We start from the raw sequence: 27,083 nt of genomic DNA, 5'->3' as shown, positions 1-27,083 counted from the left end.
TGCAGCTCTAGTTTGTTGTTAAATCAACATAAGAACTTCCTGTCCTAACTTTTCACAATAAAAGGCTGGTAATAGTTTAGCTTCATAAAACTCTCCTGCACAAAACAATCTTTTCTCACATGTTTATTTGGAAGGAAAACTGTTTCCTGAGATCAGGTGAAGGAAGATTCACTGTTTTTTTTTTTACATGTTTCAGAAATCAGATCAAAACAAGATGGCCAACCTGGGTGCCATGGCAACGTGGTTACAGACAGTTAGCTCTAACATGAGATGTGTGAAGTTTGACCCCAATTTGTTGTCGTTGTCGTTAAACAAAATGACAAAACAACCTGAAAACTGAAAGTTGAATGAAGTGAGTTTTCACTTGTATCTGATCAGTGCGTGTTGTGGAAATTCTTTGCGAGCACCAAGTAACATCTACATTTATACTTAAGGGGTCTTCAAAGGGCCTTTTGGTCTAGTAGCCCTGGCTTTCACACATTACAGGAACTGATATCCCCCTAGTTGTGTTGTGTTCCCATTTGGGGAACTCTGGTGGGTTCCATGGGAAAACAACAGTGGGGATGTTGCATGTAAGACAGGGTAACTCAAACATAAAGGGGGTGAAACTTAGATTACAGCTCACAAATGGTTAAGAAGGCCTGAAATCTTGGTGGAAAAGGTAGGCAAGACAAGGCAATTTCATTTGTATAGCTCGTTTTTACAAACAGATTGTCTCAAAGGGCTTTACATCCCATCATAACAACATCCTCTGTCCTTAGACCCTCACATCCACTGAGGAAAAACTCCATAGAAAACCCTTTAAACAGGGATGTAGGGTGTAGGGACATCTCAAATGGTTCAAACACAACAGCATTGAAATTGCCATTACAATTCTCCCTTTTGATTATTCATTAATCATAAACTCAAAAAGTGACAACTTAATCATCATTACAGTTATTACAAAAAGGAGGAAAAAGTAAGAAATTATAGTCAGGAAAGGCAGGTATCGGTTACAACAATAAAGAAAATAACGATGCATTCTTTACATGTTCTAAACAGGTTCTCCTGCATTGAGGGTAGGGTGGTCTGTAGTAGAAAGTTATCTAAAACGTGGTTCTCGAGATATTAAAATGGATTTCAGATACGAGATCAGACTGACAAAACAAGTGATTACCAAAACAACAAGTACAAATTTAAAATGTTAAGACAGCCTACTGACACTTGACCGAGTTTATAATTGATTATCGAAAGCAGGGACATGCCTTCTGCAGTAGAGTTTGTAAGATCTTTAATTGTCTATGTGGCTTTGTAGTTTGGAACGAGGGCTTCAACAAATCTTGTCCAGATGTTTATTTTAGAAAGAAGTGGAGAAGTGAAAAGGTAGCGGAAAGGGGCAAGGAGAGTTGCTGTTGTTTCCTCCAGCGAGTAAATGTCTTTTAGGCAGAAACATGGAACAGAGCCTGAGCATGGTTGGGATTGGGCAGTTTCTCATATGTGGTGGGTTTGGGCAGACAGAATGTTCATGGATGGAGTTGAAGAATGGCAAATGTCACAGAATAATAGGAATCCTTCTTCCCACATGACAGTTAGTGGAATTTTGGCTGTTGAGGGCTATGGTTCATGAGTTGAGGTTGTTTGTCTCCTGATGTGCAATAAAACTTGTGTAATCCACTTGGGTATATTCCTTGGGCGTTATTGGTGTCTGTGCTGTTCCTCTGATCTCTTGATGGTCGTATATGTCCTAAAGGAAGTCTGTCATCTTATCAGCCGTTGGTTCTGCACTGCTCCTCATCTCGGCTGGCAGGGGAAGTTGTACTGGATGAGTCCATCATGTTCTTCTGGACCATCAGGCCTGCGCTGCCTTGACGGTAACCTTGGTAGGAGCCAGTCATGTGAAGTCTCGCCTACTGAAGCTAAAGGCAATGAAGACAATTGCTCCTGCTTCTTTAAGAGACTCAAAGGCCGGTGTTCTGACATTGATGGCTTTTTGTTTGGGTGAATATTGAGTCTTGCAAGGTCTAAGGTCTGGTTTCAGAGTGATCACAAATAGGTTCACAGAAAACAAAGCAAACAGACAAACAAAACTAGAAAAGTTTTTATAGGTACCAGCTGGATGTTAAACTCTGAAGAGTAGCCCTGCAATGATGGTAAAACTATGGTAGATCGATCAGATGTTTCTTGCCAGTTGGCTGCACGCTTACATGTTTTTCTTGAATGGGTCCCACACATCACACTTGCAAAACACCCATAAGATGATCGGGAAGTCATCTTATGGGTGTTTTGCAAGTGTGATGTGTGGGACTGAATGGTCCATGGTGTACATGTCAAACTGAATTGGTTTGAGAGAGAATGATAAAGCACATCTGTGTTGTGTCTGGTAGATATGTGTTTGCAATAGTTTATCAACTCTCTCTCCAAACCAACCTTCCTCATATGTCTCGTCAGGTCCTGGTGACACAGGAGGTGCAATGCAGGTCCTCTGGTGTCATGACATTGTTAAAACTCTTTTTTTCTATCTTCTGTAACAAGCTTGAAAGAGGCTGTTTACGGTTGCAGTTTCTATTGACATGCATACTGCAGGTTTGGGGTGCGGTAAACAAAGGAGTGTGAGAACATCAGATAGTTTGTTTTGGGGGTCTGGGGTTGAGACCAGACAAAGGTCTAATTTGCACATCAAGTATCTGCCCATCAGGTTAATGGGGCAGATGTCAGAGGTTCATGGATTCATGTTTGAAGCTTGTATTTGGCCCATCCACACATTTAAATGGGATGGCAATGGTTTTCTAACTATTTGACCTGATGAACACATGCACATCATTTTCACTCAGTTTCTCCATAACTAGTGTCAGTGTTGAAGCACAATTTGTAGCGATGTGTATGTCTTTGATCTGTGTGTGTGAATGTGGTGCAGTATCTTCCTCAGACCTCACAGGTTGGTTCAGCTTGTCAGCAGGAATCCATTCCCCTCTGATCATCCTCAGTCTGAGCTGTTTGTTGGAGTTGATGATGTTCTTAGGGGACAGTGACATGCCTGATGTCCATGTTGGTCACAGTGATAAATTAAGTGGCCTGGGGAACGTTTCTTCCCCAGGCCAGTTCCTGTGTCGGCCACGTCCTCTCCCTCTATGTCCATGACTTAGAAAAAGAAGTAGAACTGCGAGCAAATAGAAGTTATATTATATAGAGTATTTAGTAGTAACCCCAACTTTGAGTAGTTTTTTAGGGGGTTTCCCACGGGAGTTGAATTTCAACATTTTAATACATGATATTACACACCTTCCTAAACACAATGGTGAAGATATTTCTTGGTAATGACTTACTTCAGCTGAGCTGATGGAAGAGAGAGAGGAGGAGCTGGTGAGCTCACCTGGACACACCTGGTCTGAGTCAGGACACACTAAGAGGAGGAAGAAGAAGAAGAAGAAGAAGAAGAAGAAGAAGAAGAAGAAGAAGAAGAAGAAGAAGAAGAAGAAGAAGAAGAAGAAGAAGAAGAAGAAGGGCTGGACCTCAGCTCAGAGACACTAGGTGTTGGTTGGTTTACTGTTTATTTTACTGAACAATAACAAAAGGCTGTTTATGTTTGTGATGTAAATTATTAATAATGTGTAGCTACAGGTCTGGTTACTATCAAACCAGACCTGTACACATTATTAATAATTATTAGCTGGATTTATTATTAACATATCCAATTATATATAATAATAAGTAGAGGGATGTATTCAACATTATTAGTAGTGATTATTATCAGTATAGTTTATTAGTCATAAAAATCAGGGCAAAGTCATTAACATCACTAGTCATAATTATTATTAAAAAAAGAAATCTGGGAGCTACTCTTTAGTTTGTGCAAGTACTTTACTTTGACCACAAGGGTGCAGTACCTTTTCATTTTGTTTGCTTAACACCTAGCAGCTGTCCAGCTGCCTGAAATGAAGGGTGATTAGTTTGAGTTGGATGGTGGTGGGTTCACACAAGGGGGTGGATCGGACTACACGCAGGCGTAGCTCACAGTCGGCCATATGAGGACGGGCAAATTGCTCTGACTCTGGCTGCAGTTACAGTGCAGTAGATAGATGATCCAGTCATCTGCACTAAAAAAACGATTCATAACTGTGAAAAATAAATCAGTATGTAGCTATTACTTTAACTATTTGCATAATGTCACTATAATGTTACTTTTACAAAAAAAAATACATTATTAAAATTATCCGTGATTTTAAGTATGCTGCATCATAACTGAATAAACGTTCATAAAAAATCAAACCGTTTTGAAATCGGACAAAAACTGAGCAAGTTATGGTCATTATAGCAGAACATGCAGCAGAGGCTTAATGCTCTGAGGGAGAGACTTGCCCGTCCCAAGATGGCCGCCGTACTGGCTACGCTTTGTCACTGGGAAACAGCTGCGGGTGAGTCATCTAGTTCTTATATATATCTATGGGTTCACACAGTTCTTACTGACAGCCGGAGGAAAGCCAGTGATCTTTGTTTTTCCTTCAATCCACATCAACTACTGTTTTGTTAACAACCTTTTTTGTTACAATAAATGGGAACATCACCCAAAGAGACCAACTTTGCACAACTGTATTTTTTCTTCTGGAATCAAGTACTTTAAATTAAACATGTTCTGCACATTCTAACCCCTGTCCTTGTGTTTTCTTACAAATATTGTTTTCTTTTATGATATTGTATTTATTATTTATATGGGAATTGCATATATTGCCATGGCTTATCATTTTAATTTAATACTTAATTTAAAATGGGAAACCAACCTATTGATTGCTCCTGATGCCATCTTCTGGAGTCAAATCTGCAAAACATCTATCTAATGACAAAAAATGCAAATCTACAGTTGATACAATACAAGATTCTTCACAGGACACACTACACAGGACAGAAAATGAACAAAATGGGTTTCTCTTCAGACATGTGCACTAGTTGTACACAAAAGACACCAGACACTTATATCCACGCCATCTGGCACTGCACACCTGATGTGGCTCTCTGCCTCAACACACTCAAAGGTAAACTCATTTTAACAACATTGTCCACTGTTGGAACAAACACCACCTTCCTAGAGCACTCCTTCAAGTGCATGTGTTACTAACCGGTAAACAGATTCTTGGGCACAGACATCTCTGTAAATAGACACTGTCAAGTATTTTTTAGGCTTCTTTAGCATTAAGATTACTTTCTTTCTGTGCCTCCCTTTGGGCGTTTCCCAACAACAGTCCCATCTCCTTTTCCGCCCTAGAAATATAAGATATGATGTGGACAACACAGGCATAAGCGTCAACAACAAACTGAATATCCAAATTAGCGTTCCAACACTTCAATAATGATTTATTGTACTGATTAATCCAAACCTCATCAACTTGCCTTTTCATAACAACATGTGTATTTCTACTCAACCAGTTGTAGGCAGTCTCGAACAACTCCTGACTTAAAACAAGGCTGCTAAACACTGTGAAAAGAGCAATTTTCCTCTGAAACGGCCTCTTTAATTTCAGATAAAATATTACTCGCCAGTTCTTTTTTCATAAGCTTTGGTTTAGTCAGACAAGGACAAAGAAGACCTGCTTCTGGGGCACATGTGCACTCAACAACTTCTGGTTTGCGGCTAATAAATGTACGTACTGCTGACACAGGCTTTGGAAAATTGAAATGACAGACAGTCTTATTCTTTTTACAAGATTTTGAATGTAGTTTTGAATGCTGTTGTACAGATGTGACAGTGTCCAATAATGTGTCATCATCTGAAGGTAGTTCACATGTTACTTATATATATCATGTATACTTAATAAATGCAACTACCTCTTCATCCATATTTTTATCTATTGTTACGGACGGGTTAGGTCTTTTCCTTTATATTTCTTTGTTTGTTTGGAGCTGGTTGTGTTGACATGTGATGCGCAGCTGTCACCATGGTGACTGTGACGTCACCTCTGGCGCAGTCGTTTGGCGCGAGCAGTGATTGCTCATCTAGGCCACCTGGAAGACGCCGGGGGAGACTGAACCGCCACACACCAGACTGAGGCCTGTGTGCCACACACCGCTAGTAGCCGATGGACCCATAGCTTCTCTGAAGTGTGTTCGCCTTTTGAAGACGGTCGGTAGCTTGAGTTTATATGGCGCTGGACACTTCATCCTCACCCGCTTCCACGAACCCTCCCCTCGCTCTCTCACCCATGAACTACACTGACTCCGTCAGCACGCTTGGGCTGGTCCGCTCAGGAGAGCAGAGCGCGGGCTGTTGTGAACGTCGAGAAAGACGCCGACACCAAGGCCGAGCAGCTGGAACCGCCATTGGATCGGTGAGCACAGTTGCGCCCCTCTTTCACCTCTGTCCACCAGCCAGCTCTGTGTTTCTTTTCTTTTCATATTGTACATCATGTTGTGGCGGAACAACAACAGGTTTGAACACTCTTGTTGTCCAGTCATAACACTATTAAAGGTGCATTTTCTATCCAAAACAAACAATGTAGGCTACATGAGGTGAGCCACGCTGCTGGAACTCTACCCTATAAAAGTAATCCTTTATTTTGCCAATTGGATGTATCGGCGACATCAGGACCTCCCCCAAAAAACAATGCCAACAAAAATCACATCCTCGCTGCTGTGACAGGGTTACGCCGCAGCAGATCACACCTATCAGCCCCATCTAATTGCTCAACAGTTTCTGTTCTTCCCTCCTGTTTCAAAATACTGCTAAGAAGATTCTGCCAGCGCAAATCAGCAGAGGAAAAATAACAAAACCAAGTAGGAACACCAAGCGGACAGACACAAGTCAACAGGTCCCGCTGTGCTCCCTGACAAAATGCAGGAGTCCCTCTAATTGGTTTTAAAAAAAATAACCATCATCAAACTCCAATAATTTCTTTAAAGTCTCTGGATCTTGCAATATATTAACTTTGTCCAAAGTTTCACCTCCTTTCCCTTTACGTAACGCAATGGAAACATTATTCTTGACCTGCTCGACCTCTGACATGTATTGTGCAAAAAAGATATATTCTACATTTTGGGAAAACCTGCCATCAGCATGTAGAATACGGTTATTAAAATACGGTTATGAAAATATTAAAAATGTCATGAAGAAGCTCATCCTGACCCTGCTTAGCAACATCAGGACCACCATCAACCTGCTGATCACCATCTGTCCCGGAAACAAGTGTCTTGCTCCCGTGCAAAAATCATTTACCCATGCATCATTGAACTGAACATCTTTATAATGGACATTATGCTGTTTTAAATATTGCAACGCCTGCCTAACATGCATTGTATCAATAAACTGATACTCATAATGTCCTTTATATGTAAGTTTACGCTTTAATTTCACATGCAGCAATGACCCTTCCATATTGGAGCGGGGCAACAAATTATTAGTCTCCACTATGTTAGCAGGAACACATGTCACAGGACCATGTACACCATTTTGCAGAGCCAACATTTTCATAAATGGAATATGTAAGGCTACCAAATGCTGTTCTAAACTATTCATACAGGCCAATTCTTCTGGAATAGCAGGAACCATCAAATTGTTCCCTGCATATTCTGGAGGAACTTCACCTTTATTAATTTTGTAATGACATGTATAACAAATCCACCGTTGTCCTCTTGGTGAATCCAATCATTGACAAGGCATTAAACAATTGTCATTACAAATGTGGAGATAGTGCTCATTAATAACATTTTTTGTTACAACAGGAATTAAATATATGGCCATGGCTGATTTTAATTTACTACTTAATTTCTAATTAGGCCTACCTTCAATTCTGTGAGAAGTTTCCTCTCATCACAGAAAGCTGAGCAGGGCTTTCTAAAGAAATTCCTGCTCATTTTCTAATCCATTCATAGTCAAAGCGGTGGTGGGGGATGCTTGGAGGTGGTAATGTCCTGGAGCAGGTGTGAATGTTCAGGAGTGTAGGGTGTGGTGGTAAATTGGGGGCTGCATGCATACCTTTTAGGATGATAATTACAGAGTATAATAGGTTAGCCAGACAGTGTTGTGTGACTGGTGAAATGTGTGAATGTGTAAACACTTTATATTTTACTCAATTTCCCTACCACCCCAACTTTTCCTGCTGGTTATCTACAAGCTAATAAGCATGTGTATGATTCATACATAGGTAAACATCTGCTTCACATTTATTTTTTCCATTTCAGAAGGACATATCCTTGATACAGTGTGCTGGATGTGAGTGTTATCATCCAAAATGGATAATGTGATGTGGACATGATGTTAGATGACACTGATGCAATTGATACAGAGTCAGGTGACAATACCTGTGGACAAGTGGACTCGTCTCTGCAGTATCTTCCAGCTGCAGCAGTCAGTTCAGTTTCTGTTCACTTTGACTGAGGGAGGTTTTTGTACGACGCTTTTTCACTGTGTGAACACAAGCTGACTGTTGATATAGTGATAACTCTGACAGTAGTAAACTGCTGCATCTTCAGCCTGGACTCCACTGATGCTCAGAGTGAAGCCAATCCCAGATCCACCGCCTGTAAAACGACCTGGAATCCCTGATTATCTTTGATTTGTGTAGTAAATGAGCAGTTTAGGAGCTTCTCCTTCTTTCTGTTGGTACCAGGCTAAGTAGTGGTCACCATCATAACGTACAGCAGGACTGACTCTACAGGTGATGGTGGCTGTGGCTCCGACAGCAGAGCTCACTGCTCCAGACTGAGTCACTGTGACCTGACCTCTGGACTCTGAGGACACAGAGACAGAAACATCAAACAGAGTCCTGGTTTTGTGGGCTTCATTTCAGAGGGACAGATGTTGATAGAGGAGTTGGATTCTCTGGACTTTACCTGTGAAGCAGCAGCAGAGGAGAGTCCAGATGAGGACGGAGACCAAAGTCATGTTTTTGATGAGGAGGATTTCTGTGTCTTGTGTTGTCATGAAGGACAGCTGTCAGTCATCCAGTCTTCAACTCTCAGGACTATAAACTCTCCCAGAGCACTGGAGCATGGTGCTGCTGATGCAAAGTGGCTCTCTATGGAAATGCTCTGACTGACTCCAACAGGGACTGGGATCAGTCTCATCATCATGATTATCAATGGATCAATCAGCTGATCAGTGTATTGATTGGAAATATGTGACTTTATATGGATTTGAATTAAAATCTGCAATTAAATTGATTGTAAAACCTCCTTTTGTCTGTTTGTATTTGATGCTAGAAAGATCAACTTTAATGTGAAATTCAATGCAAAATATAAATATTTAAACATAATTATTATTTAGAAAAATATTATTAATTGTCAGATATAAAGTTATTAAAAAGAGGAAGTGTTAAGTAGAGTGTGTTGTTGTCAGAGTCAGAGAGCCGTGTCTCTGTACAGTCAGAGGTTTTTGTACGACGGCTCAGTCACTTTGTATCACTGTGGTACACGTTCGGTGGAGGAACCAGACTGGATGTTGGAAGTAAGTAGAATTTTTGATGTATTTTATTATGTGACTAAGAATATTTAGTCTGTCACACTTTGATTTGGATCTAGAAACTAAAATGTGTGATTTGACGTCTTCATTGACTTGATCTTTTTCCCTGAAATGTTGTGGCCACATCAGAAACTAGAGTTGAGTCTTTAAAGCCTAAATGATGAATGAGAACATTGTCAGTGTTTGGTCCAGAATAGAAATCATGTCATCAGATGTTTGGAGGACAGAAAGTTGAGGACTTGTAGTTGGAGTTGAGTCAGACAGAGTCCGAGCCGTGTCTCTCTACACTGAGAGCTTTTGGAGCAGCACTCAGTCACTTTGTATCACTGTGCTGGACTTTTGCTGGAGGAACCAGACTGGATGTTGGAAGGAAGTTTCTCATCAACTCTTCAATATTGTCTCATCACTTCAGCTTGTGATTTGTGTGTGTGAACATTTGGAGGAGATGTCAATTTCCACTGGGCTGATCCAGATGACTTTCAACTCTCTGTTTGATTCTTCATTTCTCCTGTTGAACACATGAAGCTGCTTCTTTTGGATTCAGAGATGTGTGATGTTGAAATGTGCTGCTCACTTGTTTGTGGCTCATAATGTCCTTGAATCAACAAAGTCAACAGATTCCATCTCAGTCTTTAGTGTTTTACATCAATAATATTTCAGACGCTGTAAAACAATTTCAATTTGACATTTCTGACATTTGTTCATAGATATTTGAAGTGTAAAAATCCAGATGAAACATGAAGACATGAGAGGAACTTTGACCTTTTTATCTTTAGTACTGAAACCTGTCTGTTGCCATGGTTCAGCAGTGATGCCTGTCGGTTGCTACGGTTACTGTGCTGAGAGAGGGAAGTGAAAAACTGAACCAAAACTTTCTTGATGTGGTGTGTGTGTCTCCTAGGTGATGTGGCCCCCACCCTGACGGTGCTGCCCCCCTCCAGTGAGGAGCTGCAGCAGCAGGGGAAGGCCACGCTCATGTGCCTGGCCAACAAGGGCTTCCCCTCAGACTGGAGTCTGGTCTGGAAGGTGGACGGCAGCAGCAGCAGCAGCAGCAGCTGGGAGGAGAGCAGGAGCCCCGGGGTGCTGGGGAAGGACGGCCTCTACAGCTGGAGCAGCACCCTGAGGCTCCCTGCAGACCAGTGGAGGAAGCTGGGCTCTGTGACCTGTGAGGCCACCCAGGGCTCCCAGACTGGGCTCTCAGAGACACTGAGGAGAGACCAGTGTTCCCAGTCCTGAGCTGATCACTGGGACTCTGCTGCTGCTTTTCCTCTGCTGCTCTCTCTCTCTCATTTCACATGTTTCACTAACAAGATTTAGCAGCTTCTCTCACTGTTTCAATGTTGTTTCTGTCTTTACACACAATAAAAATATCATCATCACATCACTTGTTTTCATGTGTTTTCATTCAACGTTTCCATGACGACTTATTATTCCTGTGTGATGAGTTGACAGAGAAAGTCTGAGATGATGTCAAATATATGTCCATACATACTGTTAATTCGTCCTGTAGTGTGTATAAACTCACAACTTGTCATTATTGATTGATTGATCAGTATCAATACTATGCCTTCATGTGTCTCCTCTATTGTTGCTGCAGAGTTTTCTCAATCCTAAATATTGACACGTGTTGATGAACTGATCCACAAATATGCAGAAACTATTAGAAAAAATGAAAGAAATCAAAAAGTGTCTGAAACATTCCTTGTGTGAAATACAAAACACAGCATGACTCAAATGTGTAAGAGTCAAACAACAGCTCATTTTATATGTAAATATATTCATTTCTATATGATATTTAATTGTAGGCCAATCAAATGTCAGAATGAATTTCATCAACAAATGAGTCCATGTTGACAGGAAAATCAATCTTCTTTCTTTCAGTGTTCATGTCATCAAACTTCATCTTAAAAACTTAAAACTTAAAAGACCTTTATTGTCCTTGCGGAAATTTGTGCTGCACAGCAGCTCAACAATCATCACAATCTCACTCAACACATATCATACTTAGGCAAATCATACATTAAAAAGAAGCATCATACGTATAAATAAAAGTAAAAGTCAAGGTGTGTGCAAGAGTCCAGGAATCCCATAATGTGTGAGTGTGAATGTGTGTGCATGATTAAGAGGGGGGGGGGTCAGCGCGAGTTGTTTAGTAGAGCCGTGGAGTGAGGGACAAAGGAAAACTTATATTTGTTTTTCCTGCAGCGTGGAACCCTGAAGCGTCTCCCAGAGGGCAGGAGCTGGTACTCCTCGTGTAGCACATGTGCAGGGTCCAGTGTGATTTTCCTGGCCAGCCTCAGGGAGTGCTCAGTCCAACTGTGGAGAAAGCCACTCTCCACAGATACACCTGCCTGCTTGGAGCAGATTCTCAGGAGTCTCTGTATCCTGCCCTTTAGCTGGACAGACAGACCACAGAACCAGACCGGACAAACGTACAGCAGGACAGACTGAATTGTGGAGCAGAAGAACAGATGTAGAATGTCTCTACTAACTCCAAAAGATCTGAGTCTCCTCAGGAAGTGGATTCTTTGTTGTACCTTGTTGCAGATGTAGTTGACATGGTCTGACCAGGAGAGAGCGCTGTCCACATAAACTCCCAGGTATTTGAATGATTGAGACTGTTTGATGGGTTTGTTGTGAATAGTTATTGGGATTAAAGCAGAGTTACTGTTTCCAAAGATGATTTCTTCAGTTTTGATTGAGTTCAGGATGAGGGCGTTCTTTTCGCACCAGTGCACCATCTGCTTTACACTGTCAGAGTAAAGTTCTGGCCGCTGCTCCTCCGTCATCAGTGCCACTAGAGCTTTTTGTTGATGTTGAGCAGATTGGTTCAAACTTGATTTGAATCAGTGTATTAACAGTAAATAGTGTTTAGTTAAATATGTGATTTTCAAATGTTCAGAGTGGATCATTATTAACTATGTTTGAGTTAAACTTGTGTTGTTGTAGTTTCAGTGCAGCTGTTGAGTCAGATCAGTTCCTCTGCAGCTGAGGGAGGTTTTTGTACGACGCTTTTTCACTGTGTGAACGGGAAGCTGTAACTCTGCTGACAGTAGTAAACTCCTGAGTCTTCAGCCTGAACTCTACTGATGCTCAGAGTGAAACTATACCCACGTCCACTTCCACTAAAACGATCTGAAACTCCAGACTGACGGCTTGTAGCTGCATAAATCAGGAGTTTAGGAGCTTCTCCAGGTTTCTGAAGGTACCAGCTGAGGTAGTTATAAACATCTGAACTGGTTTGACATCTGATAGAGACAGTCTGACCTGGAACAACAGACTGAGATCCAGGAGTCTGAGTCAGGATGATTTCTCCTGATGAACCTGTAAAGCATGAAAAAGAGGAGAAGAGTTATTGAGACAAATCCATCTTGGAGAAAGATCAAGATCCAAACAGAAGAGGATGATTTGTTGAAGATGGAGAATAGATGGAAGAAGGTGAATGCTGCTGGTTGGAGTGTTTCTCCATCATAGCAGAAGATGATTGTGGTGAAGCTGGTTCCATCCTGAAGCAAAGTTTTCAGCAGAGAGTCTCACCCTGAACAAGGAGCCCCAGGGTGGCCAGCAGTAGAGTCCCAGACATCATCATTGTGCTGCTGTGGTGTCAGTGGCTGTGAAAGGCCTGGACACACACTGATCAACACTGGCCTCTTAACGGCTGGGAGCAGAGAGGAAGGACACATATGCAAACACACAGAGTCAGTCAACTGGAGCTGTCCTCAACACATCATGCTGTGTCCTCCTCACTACACATGCTCTCAACATAGTGCTGCTCCATTTCAAACACAACTGTCACAAAGTCTCTGTTGGATCTTTGGAGCTGATCACAAAGCAACAACATTTGTGTTGTTGAACGTTGAGTCTTGAACATCCCACAGCTTCTCTACTCAGCCTATTGGAGAGCACAGCAGCCAGTTGAGCTGGTTCTGAGAGCATCAGAAGCTGTTACTGAGACAGTCAGTGGATCAACACAGCTGTTGATAGTTTGGATTGTGTAGGTCAATGGTACAGCAGGGTTAGGGTTCCTCTGTATGCAGATGATACAACTAGATATGTTCATGTTGCTGAATGAGTCCACTCTGATATAGTCATGCTTCATTCTTCTATCATTAACTCTTTGATGCACGACATGGGTTACAACAGCTACCTAGCTAGCTGGCTGTTGACATGTTCTACTGTAGTTAGATATGTAGAACAGGTCAACATAGATAGCTAACTGGTCCACTCTCTGAGATGTTTTGTCCATTTGTTCATGAAATAAGAAAGAAAAATTGAAATAATGCCCTGCACTCATTAAATACAAGATATTCAAATAATACTTGGAAGATTCAGTCATGAAATTAATTGATTTGAAAAGGCACAGCAAAGAAACACTCAACCAGCATGAAATCACATGGAAAATGAATGCAGGTTATTTTTGACCCATGTCATGCATAGAAGGGTGTGCATTTATCAAAGGGTTAATAAATTCATGTGACTGTGGTGTTGGTAGGTTCAGAGTTTATCCTGGAAGATTGAAATGTTTCATGAGAGAAAACATGTAAATATGTGAGGACAAGTGTGTTTTGTATTGACTTGTTGACTGTGTTGACTTTGTCAGTGAGAGTGTAATGGATGTAATGTGTTTGTTGTTGTGGACAGCTGCTTCAGAGACCAGAGACAAGTGGAATGTGTTTCATCAAATAGTGTCAATGTAGAAACATGTGAGACAGAAAAGAAACGTTCTGCTACAACATGAAGACATCAACTGTGTGTGTGTGTGTGTGTGTGTGTGTGTGTGTGTGTGTGTGTGTGTGTGTGTCCTCAGTGAACTGTATCAGTCTCTGCAGTATCTTCCAGCTGCAGCATCAGTTCAGTTTCTGTTCACTTTGACTGAGGGAGGTTTTTGTACGACGCTTTTTCACTGTGTGAACACCCACTGACTGTTGATAACATGAAGACTCTGACAGTAGTAAACTGCTGCATCTTCAGCCTGGACTCCACTGATGCTCAGAGTGAAGTCAGTCCTTGATCCACTGCCTGTAAAACGACCTGGAATCCCTGATTGTCTAGAAGTTGCCTTGTAAATGAGCAGTTTAGGAGCTTCTCCTTCTTTCTGCTGATACCAGGCTAAACAAGGACCACCGCTACAGCCCGCAACCTGACGACTGACTCTACAGGTGATGGTGACTGAGGCTCCGACAGCAGAGCTCACTGCTCCAGACTGAGTCACTGTGACCTGACCTCTGGACTCTGAGGACACAGAGACAGAAACATCAAACAGAGTCCTGGTTTTGTGGGCTTCATTTCAGAGGGACATATGTTGATAGAGGAGTTGGATTCTCTGGACTTTACCTGTGAAGCAGCAGCAGAGGAGAGTCCAGATGAGGACGGAGACCAAAGTCATGTTTTTGATGAGGAGGATTTCTGTGTCTTGTGTTGTCATGAAGGACAGCTGTCAGTCATCCAGTCTTCAACTCTCAGGACTATAAACTCTCTCAGAGCACTGGAGCATGGTGCTACTGATGCAAAGTGGCTCTCTATGGAAATGCTCTGACTGACTCCAACAGGGACTGGGATCAGTCTCATCATCATGATTATCAATGGATCAATCAATTGATCAGTGTATTGATTGGAAATATGTCACTTTATATGGATTTGAATTAAAATCTGCAATTAAACTGATTGTAAAACCTCCTTTTGTCTGTTTGTATTTGATGCTAGAAAGATCAACTTTAATGTGAAAATCAATGCAAAATATAAATATTTAAACATAATTATTATTTAGAAAAATATGATTAATTGTCAGATATAAAGTTATTAAAAAAGAGGAAGGGCTAAGTAGAGTGTGTTGTTGTCAGAGTCAGAGAGCCGTGTCTCTGTACAGTCAGAGGTTTTTGTACGACGGCTCAGTCACTTTGTATCACTGTGGTACACGTTCGGTGGAGGAACCAGACTGGAGTTTGGAAGTAAGTTGAATTTTTGATGTATTTTATTATGTGACTAAGAATATTTAGTCTGTCACACTTTGATTTGGATCTAGAAACTAAAATGTGTGATTTGACGTCTTCATTGACTTGATCTTTTTCCCTGAAATGTTGTGGCCACATCAGAAACTAGAGTTGAGTCTTTAAAGCATAAATGATGAATGAGAACATTGTCAGTGTTTGGTCCAGAATAGAAATCATGTCATCAGATGTTTGGAGGACAGAAAGTTGAGGACTTGTAGTTGGAGTTGAGTCAGACAGAGTCCGAGCCGTGTCTCTCTACACTGAGAGCTTTTTGGAGCAGCACTCAGTCACTTTGTATCACTGTGCTGGACTTTTGCTGGAGGAACCAGACTGGATGTTGGAAGGAAGTTTCTCATCAACTCTTCAATATTGTCTCATCACTTCAGCTTGTGATTTGTGTGTGTGAACATTTGGAGGAGATGTCAATTTCCACTGGGCTGATCCAGATGACTTTCAACTCTCTGTTTGATTCTTCATTTCTCCTGTTGAACACATGAAGCTGCTTCTTTTGGATTCAGAGATGTGTGATGTTGAAATGTGCTGCTCACTTGTTGGTGGCTCATAATGTCCTTGAATCAACAAAGTCAACAGATTCCATCTCAGTCTTTAGTGTTTTACATCAATAATATTTCAGACGCTGTAAAACTATTTCAATCTGACATTTCTGACATTTGTTCATAGATATTTGAAGTGTAAAAATCCAGATGAAACATGAAGACATGAGAGGAACTTTGACCTTTTTATCTTTAGTACTGAAACCTGTCTGTTGCCATGGTTCAGCAGTGATGCCTGTCGGTTGCTGTGGTTACTGTGCTGAGAGAGGGAAGTGAAAAACAGACCAAAACTTTGTTGATGTGGTGTGTGTGTCTCCTAGGTGATGTGGCCCCCACCCTGACGGTGCTGCCCCCCTCCAGTGAGGAGCTGCAGCAGCAGGGGAAGGCCACACTCATGTGCCTGGCCAACAAGGGCTTCCCCTCAGACTGGAGTCTGGTCTGGAAGGTGGACGGCAGCAGCAGCAGCAGCAGCAGCTGGGAGGAGAGCAGGAGCCCCGGGGTGCTGGGGAAGGACGGCCTCTACAGCTGGAGCAGCACCCTGAGGCTCCCTGCAGACCAGTGGAGGAAGCTGGGCTCTGTGACCTGTGAGGCCACCCAGGGCTCCCAGACTGGACTCTCAGAGACACTGAGGAGAGACCAGTGTTCCCAGTCCTGAGCTGACCACTGGGACTCTGCTGCTGCTTTTCCTCTGCTGCTCTCTCTCTCTCATTTCACATGTTTCACTAACAAGATTTAGCAGCTTCTCTCACTGTTTCAATGTTGTTTCTGTCTTTACACACAATAAAAATATCATCATCACATCACTTGTTTTCATGTGTTTTCATTCAACGTTTCCATGACGACTTCTTATTCCTGTGTGATGAGTTGACAGAGAAAGTCTCAGATGATGTCAAATATATGTCCATATATACTGTAAGTTTGTCCTGTAGTGTGTATGAACTGACAACTATTGATTGATTGATCAGTATCAATACTATGCCTTCATGTGTCTCCTCTATTGTTGCTGCAGAGTTTTCTCAATCCCAAATATTGACACATGTTGATGAGCTGATGAGCTGATCCACAAAGATAATAATAATAATAATAATAATAATAAACTTTATTTATATAGCACCTTTCAAGATGCAGAAACTATTAGAACAAATGAAAGAAATCAAAAGGTGTCTGAAACATTCCTTGTTGTGTGAAATACAAAACACAGCACGACTCAAATGTCTAAGAGTCAAATAATAGCTCATTTTATATTTAAATATATCCATTTCTATATGATATTTAATTGTAGGCCAATCAAATGTCAGAATGAATTTCATCAACAAATGAGTCCATGTTGACAGGAAAATCAATCTTCTTTCTTTCAGTGTTCATGTCATCAAACTTCATCTGAGCTTTTTGTTGATGTTGAGCAGATTGGTTCAAACTTGATTTGAATCAGTGTATTAACAGTAAATAGTGTTTGGTTAAATATGTGATTTTCAAATGTTCAGAGTGGATCATTATTAACTATGTTTGAGTTCAACTTGTGTTGTTGTAGTTTCAGTGCAGCTGTTGAGTCAGATCAGTTCCTCTGCAGCTGAGGGAGGTTTTTGTACGACGCTTTTTCACTGTGTGAACGGTGTGTAACCACCCTGCTGACAGTAGTAAACTCCTGAGTCTTCAGCCTGAACTCTACTGATGCTCAGAGTGTAGTCAGACCCACGTCCACTTCCACTAAAACGATCTGAAATTCCAGACTGACGGTCATCAGCAGCATAAATCAGGAGTTTAGGAGCTTCTCCAGGTTTCTGAAGGTACCAGCTGAGGTAGCCTCTAACACTTGAACTGGTTTGACATCTGATAGAGACAGTCTGACCTGGAACAACAGACTGAGATCCAAGAGTCTGAGTCAGGATGATTTCTCCTGATGAACCTGTAAAGCATGAAAAAGAGGAGAAGAGTTATTGAGACAAATCCATCTTGGAGAAAGATCAAGATCCAAACAGAAGAGGATGATTTGTTGAAGATGGAGAATAGATGGAAGAAGGTGAATGCTGCTGGTTGGAGTGTTTCTCCATCATAGCAGAAGATGATTGTGGTGAAGCTGGTTCCATCCTGAAGCAAAGTTTTCAGCAGAGAGTCTCACCCTGAACAAGGAGCCCCAGGGTGGCCAGCAGTAGAGTCCCAGACATCATCATTGTGCTGCTGTGGTGTCAGTGGCTGTGAAAGGCCTGGACACACACTGATCAACACTGGCCTCTTAACGGCTGGGAGCAGAGAGGAAGGACACATATGCAAACACACAGAGTCAGTCAACTGGAGCTGTCCTCAACACATCATGCTGTGTCCTCCTCACTGCTGGAACAACTCACTCCTTCAACCATCCTCATGGAGACTGATCACAACTTTAGATGTTGTGTCATATGAGGATTTTAAATTGCAGCCACTGATACTGTGACTCATAATATATTAACTTTACATAGCTTCTTCTTTTGTCGCAGTGTTCATTTGCAAAGGTTGTCATCTGACTAGGGATGGGAATCGAAAACCGGTTCCTCTTCGGAACCGGTTCCAACTCGGATCAATTCTTGGAATCGTGTGCGTGTCTGCTTTAACGATTCCCTTATCGATTCCGTTTGGTTCAGAAACTCGCGCATTAATTGATTAATGGCGTTACGTGACGTTACGTTAAAATCAATCTTCATTATAAATGAGGGTGCTTAGTGTTTATATCCACATGTCACCGTTTTTTCTCCCAAAATAAAGTTAGTGGCGTGTCTGCGTGGAGCGGAGCTGCTGACAGATGCAGCTGACAGTGACGTTTCCTCATCACTAAACCTGTGAGCCACCATCCCGTCCTCCCTCCCTCACGTCCTGAGGACAGGTCAACGTCTCCTGAACAGGCTACATGTCTATTCTTTCTGTTTTTCTCTCTTTATTCTAACCACTTCCTTTCAGGTTTTGCTCGTAGCCACGTGAAATGGTGCGCCGTGTCTTTTCTCTCGCGCGCTCTCTCTCGCGCGCGCTCGCTCAATAACTAGTGAGAATACAAAAACCATGTAATGGAAACATTGTTAAATTCCTCCTGTGAGCACAGCTGGCCCACAGCCACAGTGGTCTAGTGTTAACCTGTCCAGGCAGGTCGGTCCTGTCTACTTTTTTAATGTTAGAGCCATTAATGCAGTGTTTTCAACCTTGGGGTTGGGACCCCATGTGGGGTCGCCTGGAATTCAAATGGGATCGCCTTAAATGTCTAGTAATTGATTAAAAAAAACTAATTAAATAAACTAATTATTTTTTACAATCTTAAACAACTATATTCTTTATACATTCACTTCCTTGAATATAAATCAAGATCAAATAAAATGCAGCATATACAAATATCTGAGCTTGCTCATCTTGATTGAGGGTCACCAGAAATTTGTGATGTCAAAAGGGGTCATGAGCCAAAAAAGGTTGGGAACCACTGCATTAATGCAAACAAACCCATTTCTCTTTTATTCCCTCACCCAATGAGAATCGATAAGAGAATCGATAAGGAATCGAATCGATAAGCAATATCGATAATGGAATTGGAATCGTTAAATTTTTATCAATACCCATCCCTACATCTGACCGATGACAGACAATAACTTTTCATCTTCTGACATCAGCTTTTTCACTGTCATCTACATATTTTTTTGTTATTGTGGCAAGGTGAAGAGGGCCCGGGCAGGGATTGAACCCACACCTCCCGGGTAAGAGTCATGCGCGCTTGCCAGTCACCCAAAGGAACATGGCCAAGTAGCCAGGGCACATGATCAATTGGAGGCATAGTGACAGGAACCTCAACTGTCATCATGTTTATGACAGTGACAGTATCTGTAACCCAGAAAACTTTTGTTTTCAGTGGAGTCGACTCTGCTGGAAGCAGTTGTGATGTTAATTGTCTCAATGGGTTCCTTCACTGGAACTCTTCTCTTCATGTGAGGAAACGTTCATGTCTTTCAGGTGGGAGGTGGACTGAAGAAGATCAGGAGGAAACCTGATGGAGACAGCCTGGACCTGTCTTAGTTCTCCACACTCGGCTCAGTGCGCTTGACTACACACATACAACACGTACATTTGCTTATAGTATGTAAGCACGTATTAAGGTCAATAGCTCTGACTTCTGGTGGTACAGGTCTGATGTGTCGTCTTCTATGTAATGTCCCTTCAATATGATTTTAAGTGGCTGTCAAACGATTAAAAAACTAAATATTACATACACTAATATTACTTATATTTACTTCTATTCTTTCTTATAAAGTATTGCAATTTGTGTACCTACAGTTTATGCATTAGAATTTAAGGATGCAATTGTATGACAATGTTGTGACAAACAGTAACACATCCTAGTTGTTTATTTTTTCCCATTATCACTATGCTGTGATTTGCACACCGCAAACAAAATCAGACCAGAGGCTTCAATCTGAATGAAGAACTTTTTCTTTTTTTCTTTTTTGTTAATGGAGAACTTTGTCCTCCTGAAGCTGCCGTACATCTGACAGGACACCGTCCATCACAGGAAACACTCACACAGTTTACAACTCGATTGATCACTGTCATTGTCAAACCAAGAGGTTTTGTCTGTGATCAAACCACCGATGGCAGCGAGTTTTACCCGATCACAGCTCTTCACATACGGTGGGATGATGCTGAATAAATGGGGCTAAAGAGGCGAATGTCAACATGTGGTTCAATACGGCTGAAACGCTGAAAAACTCACTTTGAGCCCTGTGACCTGTTTGTGTATCTGACTTATCTCATTTGACATCTTGTATTAATCTGTACATCTGTATTAGCTATCCCACAATTCCACAAGTCTTTCTCTTTTGATTATTGGTGTTTGTTTTAGCCATGTTGTCTTAATCCTCCCCTTTTTTCCCCTTTCTTTCTTTCAGGATATTTTTATATGTATTTTTTAGTTTTTTAGTATTTGGGAGGAGAGTGGGGTGGTTGATGTAATGGCATGTTCAGTAGCTGTACATCATCATTTGTTTTGTGTCTGAATTAAAATGAAATAAAAATTTGATTTTTAAAAAAAAGGAAATATGAGACAAACCCCGTCCATTAGTGATTCAAATACGGGACATTACTGTATTTCAACAGACTGGGGAAAACTCCAGTGGCAACACAGATACAGACTGAATACACAGACGGGCTCTAGGCTACCTAAAGGCGGGCTTACACTGCACGACTATTCGTCTGTTCACATCTCAAACTGCAGGAGCTTCCCTCTTCAGTCCTACGTCTCAGATCAGTCTCAGACCCCCACTAACTGCACGTCGTTCTACGATTGCTCTCCACCACGATTACCCTGCGATGCCGCTGAGATTTGTGCTGCTCTATAACTGCTCGATTGTAAACCTCAAATTGACATTGGTTCCTGATGTTGGTTCCTATAGTGGAGTCAGACAGCATGCATCACCTCTGGACGGTGCTGCTCCAGCCAGCTGACGTGTAGCTCACCTGCAGCTGTCAGAGGAGCCTCTCTAGTTCTCTCTCTAGCCTGCACTTTGTTTAAAAGAGTTCAACATGTGAAGATATAACTCCCATCTGAACACCGGTCAGCTGAGCCAGAGCACAGTGGACGTGGCTGGTGTGTAGGCTCGCTATTTTATACTGAAACGGCACGAAAAAAATAATCACCCTTAATTGCTGATTGTCTGATAGTGTGTGTACATTTGTCGGGCTGATCTTCCATCACGGACTGTGCCCGGTCACACTGTCTGCTGTGGTCCAACTTCAGCTTGTCACTTCCCTGTCCCTCCTCTCTCTGTCTGCCCGTTTTAATTCCATCTGACGAAGTTCAGCATCTGTAGGCTAATCTGTCATGGCAAAAACTTGTTGTATGTGCTGAATCGTGACGTAGGACTCCATACATTGTCCGTCACGACGAGAAATTTTCTGGCATGTCAGAAATTTGTCGGGAGGTCGGTGACTCGTCTTTAGGACGTCGGGACGTGACGCAGAGCCTCACCAACCATACGTCCCGATGAATGCTCACGACCCTGTGATCCATCTACGTTCCTGATTTCTTTGTCAAGAGGAATCTCTAGATCCATCACAGCAGTGCTTTCTCAGCCGTTTTAGTCACTGTGACCCTTGACAAGTGTTAGTCCAGTGTGTTTTGTATTGACTTGTTGACTGTGTTGACTTTGTCAGTGAGAGTGTAATGGATGTAATGTGTGTGTTGTTGTGGACAGCTGCTTCAGAGACCAGAGACAAGTGGAATGTGTGTGTGTGTGTGTGTGTGTGTGTGTGTGTGTGTGTGTGTGTGTGTGTCTGCGTGTGTGTCCTCAGTGAACTGTATCAGTCTCTGCAGTATCTTCCAGCTGCAGCAGTCACTTCAGTTTCTGTTCACTTTGACTGAGGGAGGTTTTTGTACGACGCTTTTTCACTGTGTGAACACATTCTGACTGTTGATTTCATGAAGACTCTGACAGTAGTAAACTGCTGCATCTTCAGCCTGGACTCCACTGATGCTCAGAGTGAAATCAACTCCATTCCCTGCTCCACTTCCACTGAATCTGGAGGAGATTCCTGAAAAGCTGTTTGATGTTATGGAGATCAGAGGTTTAGGAGTTTCTCCAGTTTTCTGCTGGTACCAGGCCAGGAAGTAGCGTGTACCATAGTAGTGACGAACTGTTGGACTGGCCTTACAGTCAATGGAGACAGTTTGTCCAAGCTGCACTGACTTGGCTGCTGGCTGAGTCAGGACAACATTTTGTCCAACAGACCCTGAGGAGAGAGAAGAAACACTGGACATGAGATGTTGAGGAGAAACTCAGCTTCACTCCAAATGATTTTCACATGACAGAAAAATGATTGTCCTCACCCTGAGTGAAGCAGAGGAGAGTCCAGATGAGGACGGAGACCAAAGTCATGTTTTTGATGAGGAGGATTTCTGTGTCTTGTGTTGTCATGAAGGACAGCTGTCAGTCATCCAGTCTTCAACTCTCAGGACTATAAACTCTCCCAGAGCACTGGAGCATGGTGCTGCTGATGCAAAGTGGCTCTCTATGGAAATGCTCTGACTGACTCCAACAGGGACTGGGATCAGTCTCATCATCATGATTATCAATGGATCAATCAGCTGATCAGTGTATTGATCATCAATGTCCTCATGCTCATTTCAATATGAATGTTTCCATATAGAAGTTGAAGAAATGTCTTTCATAAAGTCTTAAGTCACAGAAATCCCTCAAATTCATTCACAATGAATCAACATCACTGTTACACAAGTGAGTTTAAAATGTCATTAAATACAAAAGTGTCATTTTAGAATCAAATGTGTTTTATTCCATCAGCCTCAATAAACTCTCATTTATTCCCAGTAAGTTTAGTTTATTGATCAAATTGAATCATTTCAAACATTGAACAGTTGATTATCAGACAGTTATTGACTAAATGTTTGATTTTGATTTGATTTGCAGTGTTTCCCCCAGAAAATTTGTTAGTTAAGGTGGTGTCTGACCTGTCGACGGGTGGGGGGGGGGGGGGTGGCGCGGATCTGTTGACGGGGGGGGGGGGACGCACCGCGCCGTGCCGTATTAAGTTTCGCAGCAACACGCGCTGCTGTTATGCATGCGCGCTTCTCTGTGGTGTGTATGTGTGTGGGAGGATGCGGCCATCGTCCGACGGGGGGGGGGGGGGGGGGCGGCGGCGGCGGCGAATATTTATTTGTCTCAAACAAGCACAAGCATAAAAACAAACAGTATATGTCCTAGAGAAAAAAATGGCAGACTGTGATTAAGTACAAGTTCTAGAAGAGGCTGAAGGAAGCAAGTTTATCAAATTCAGCCGCCCTTACATTGTCATAAGAACAAACATAATCCATAAATCTGTACATCTTAGAAAATCCTCCTTATGTTACTTTAATGTTTGAGATGAAAAAGAAAATCAACAGAGTGTTTGTGGTGAGTTTGTTTGTTTCAGAGTCAGAGAGCCGTGTCTCTACAGTCAGAGGTTTTTGTACGACGGCTCAATGACTTTGTATCACTGTGGTACACGTTCGGTGGAGGAACCAGACTGGATGTTGACTGTAAGTACATTTGACTCTTTGAATAACTCCCATTCTGTTGCTACTGTGTTTGATTTCATCACTCTAGACATTATTGTTCCATTCTAGTTGATATTTGCTATTTAATAGAACTTGACTGATTCTTCATGTCTTCAGAATGAAGTCTGGAGAAAATCTAAATGGTTGTTGACTTCAACATTTTGTCAGAGAAATTTCAACTTGAATGTTCAAATGTGTCAGAGAGATCCAGACTGAGAATCAAAGTCTTCTCTCTGGAGAAATGATCATTAAAGCTCTTTACACTTCAGCCCAAGTACTGGGACAAATATTCCTCACAGTCTGTGGGATTCACATTGATATTAATGTCATGTGGAAACACTTCAGTGATAATGGTTGGAGCCCTGTTGAAAGGCTTTATATGTGAGTAGCATTCATTTGATGAGACTGAATGTGGAAATGAATAGTTATTATACAACAAGTAGTTCCCACCAAGCAATCTGATTGGTCAACAAAAAAAATCAGCATTACAGCACACCTTACTCATCACTAAAATATTCCTCCACCATGTCTGTGGCAACGTTCCTGATGCCAAGGTCACATTTATGGAACAGTTAAATCAACATGTTTTAGTTAATATGCTGTAAACTGTTCAGTTTTAGCCGACAGGGTATTCTCTTCCATGTGTGGACAAAGTCAGAGAGACACTGGTTGTGACTTGTGACCACGATGAAAATGTTTTTAAAAATATGGTCTGGAGCTGAATATTTAGATAAAACAGAAGTGATTACCATGTTTTTCTGCCTTTATTAATATTTTTGCTACTTTTGGACTCTCAAATAATCTGGAGTAATCGAACCACATCACTGTCGTGTTCATATGACGTTAAAGAACACCCTCTCTGGTAATATTGCTTAAATAAAGTTAGTTTTCAACCAACAAAGTCAACAGATTCCATCTCAATCTTTAGTGTTTTACATCAATAATATTTCAGACGCTGTAAAACAATTTCAATCTGACATTTGTTCATAGATATGTGAAGTGTAAAAATCCAGATGAAACATGAAGACATGAGAGGAACTTTGACCTTTTTATCTTTAGTACTGAAACCTGTCTGTTGCCATGGTTCAGCAGTGATGCCTGTCCGTTGCTACGGTTACTGTGCTGAGAGAGGGAAGTGAAAAACTGAAAAAAAGATTCTTGATGTGGTGTGTGTGTCTCCTCCTCCAGTGGGTGGAGTGGCCCCCACCCTGACGGTGCTGCCCCCCTCCAGTGAGGAGCTGCAGCAGCAGGGGAAGGCCACGCTCATGTGCCTGGCCAACAAGGGCTTCCCCTCAGACTGGAGTCTGGTCTGGAAGGTGGACGGCAGCAGCAGCAGCAGCAGCAGCTGGGAGGAGAGCAGGAGCCCCGGGGTGCTGGGGAAGGACGGCCTCTACAGCTGGAGCAGCACCCTGAGGCTCCCTGCAGACCAGTGGAGGAAGCTGGGCTCTGTGACCTGTGAGGCCACCCAGGGCTCCCAGACTGGGCTCTCAGAGACACTGAGGAGAGACCAGTGTTCCCAGTCCTGAGCTGACCACTGGGACTCTGCTGCTGCTTTTCCTCTGCTGCTCTCTCTCTCTCATTTCACATGTTTCACTAACAAGATTTAGCAGCTTCTCTCACTGTTTCAATGTTGTTTCTGTCTTTACACACAATAAAAATATCATCATCACATCACTTGTTTTCATGTGTTTTCATTCAACGTTTCCATGACGACTTCTTATTCCTGTGTGATGAGTTGACAGAGAAAGTCTCAGATGATGTCAAATACAGTGGTGTAACATGATGATGGTGATCGGCCCCGGTGCAAATATTTTTTTGTTCCCCCATGCAACCACTTGAGAAACTGCTATTGTCACCATGTAGGCTAACGTTACAGGTGTAGTGGGGCAGATAAAGTCATATATGGAAGGTATTGTGCATTTTGGACCAGATCTACTAAAGGTTTGCTTGTATAAATGTGTGCAAACTTGACTGCACGCACAAACACATGCTGGAGCTACTAACCGGGCGCACCGAGGATTGCTTCTCTCAAACGGGCAAACCTGCATGTGCAATCCATGTAGCGTATTTGCCTTGATGAATATGCAAATATGGGCGTTTCTACCAGAACGCACAAAATACGGGGATGAGTAAATGCAAATAGACTTATTTGGCACACGCAACGTGTCACAACGTGAGAAGTCTTAACTAGCACAGCTTTGCACACAAATGGCTGTGGTTACTGAATGAACCCTCCTGTGGTATTAGTGGTAAAAACGTCCACTAAGGGCATTTTTTCCCTCTTAATTTGACTATAACTCCCACTGTATTGCAGCAAATGGCATGAATGAATTTTGCATAAATCTGTGAATCCACTGCAGTCTTGATCAAAACTACTATACAATACAATACAATACATATTTATTTATATAGCACATTTAAAATACAACCCAGGTTGTCCAAAGTGCTGTTGCAACGGATGTGCACTCACCCACCCATAAAGGACGTGCTAACCGACTTGCCAAGTGGTTGTCAACCTCTTGACGAAGAGGTCACGGGATCGAACCCCACCTGGGGCAGGCCGTGAGAAACACAACGCAGAGGGCCAGATACGATCATCGGCTGCACTGTAAAATAAAACACACAAGCAAAACTAGTGGCAATAAAACTAGATGGGATACAGGTAATGTAGCCAAAGATATTCAATAAATGGAAAGATACTCCATGAGCGGCTGCTCCAATGATATGAAATGGTTTCACTTCCTGTCTCTCTAAATGGGCGTGGCCAACCGTCACCACCTCGTCTGTGAACGTGTGTGTGGATTTATACAATTTGTAGGTAGATGAAAGTGAGATATTTATATTTTCTTATGATAACATTAAATATTTACACTACTAACAGTAATATTTAGCATGCCAAAAGTAATTTAAATCATTTTCACGGCAGTTCGCGGCTGTTTGACTGTGCCAAATCTCGCGAGAGTGTGTCGTACAGAGACAGGTCTTGAACAAAGTGGATTTTCTCCGGATCTCTCCGTCTGAAAATTGCCATTTTGGTGTCAAACTGTTCAGAAGAGATG

At 42.1% G+C, this 27,083-nt stretch overlaps 2 protein-coding genes, 1 pseudogene and 2 gene segments (V, D, J or C); 3 read left to right on the top strand and 2 right to left on the bottom strand.

The window, feature by feature from the left end:
* Positions 1–14,830, bottom strand: part of LOC146980335 (Ig kappa chain V-III region MOPC 63-like) — a 105,509-nt gene extending 90,679 nt beyond the window's left edge. Inside the window, 2 exon segments of the V gene segment in view lie at positions 14,338–14,656; positions 14,759–14,830. Of these exon segments, the coding sequence occupies positions 14,338–14,656; positions 14,759–14,810 (371 nt within the window).
* Positions 1–25,695, top strand: part of LOC146980333 (immunoglobulin kappa light chain-like) — a 202,386-nt gene extending 176,691 nt beyond the window's left edge. The window contains exons 3-4 of the mRNA XM_085788596.1: positions 23,965–24,006; positions 25,213–25,695. Coding sequence (XP_085644722.1) covers positions 23,965–24,006; positions 25,213–25,550 — 380 coding nt within the window. The 3' untranslated portion in view covers positions 25,551–25,695. The remainder of the gene's footprint in view (positions 1–23,964; positions 24,007–25,212) is intronic.
* The window catches only part of LOC146980332 (uncharacterized), a 94,740-nt gene that overhangs the window by 59,330 nt on the left and 8,327 nt on the right, over positions 1–27,083 (bottom strand). The gene's annotated exons all lie outside the window — the stretch shown is intronic.
* LOC146980336 (Ig kappa-b4 chain C region-like) lies at positions 8,886–10,808 on the top strand. The segment is given in 4 exon segments: positions 8,886–8,898; positions 9,012–9,023; positions 9,302–9,409; positions 10,326–10,808. Coding segments are annotated over 4 exon segments (468 nt in total).
* Positions 15,323–16,768, top strand: LOC146980334 (Ig kappa-b4 chain C region pseudogene; annotated as a pseudogene). Its single transcript, XR_015036781.1, has 2 exons — positions 15,323–15,372; positions 16,289–16,768. The product of XR_015036781.1 is annotated as an Ig kappa-b4 chain C region pseudogene (transcript).

This window comes from Trachurus japonicus, chromosome 10 (genome assembly GCF_045865225.1).
Source record: "Trachurus japonicus isolate A0001 chromosome 10, Traja_1.0".
NCBI lineage: Eukaryota > Metazoa > Chordata > Actinopteri > Carangiformes > Carangidae > Trachurus > Trachurus japonicus.
The sequence above is the reverse complement of the archived record's forward strand: the minus strand, read 5'-3'. Positions and strand labels throughout refer to the sequence as shown.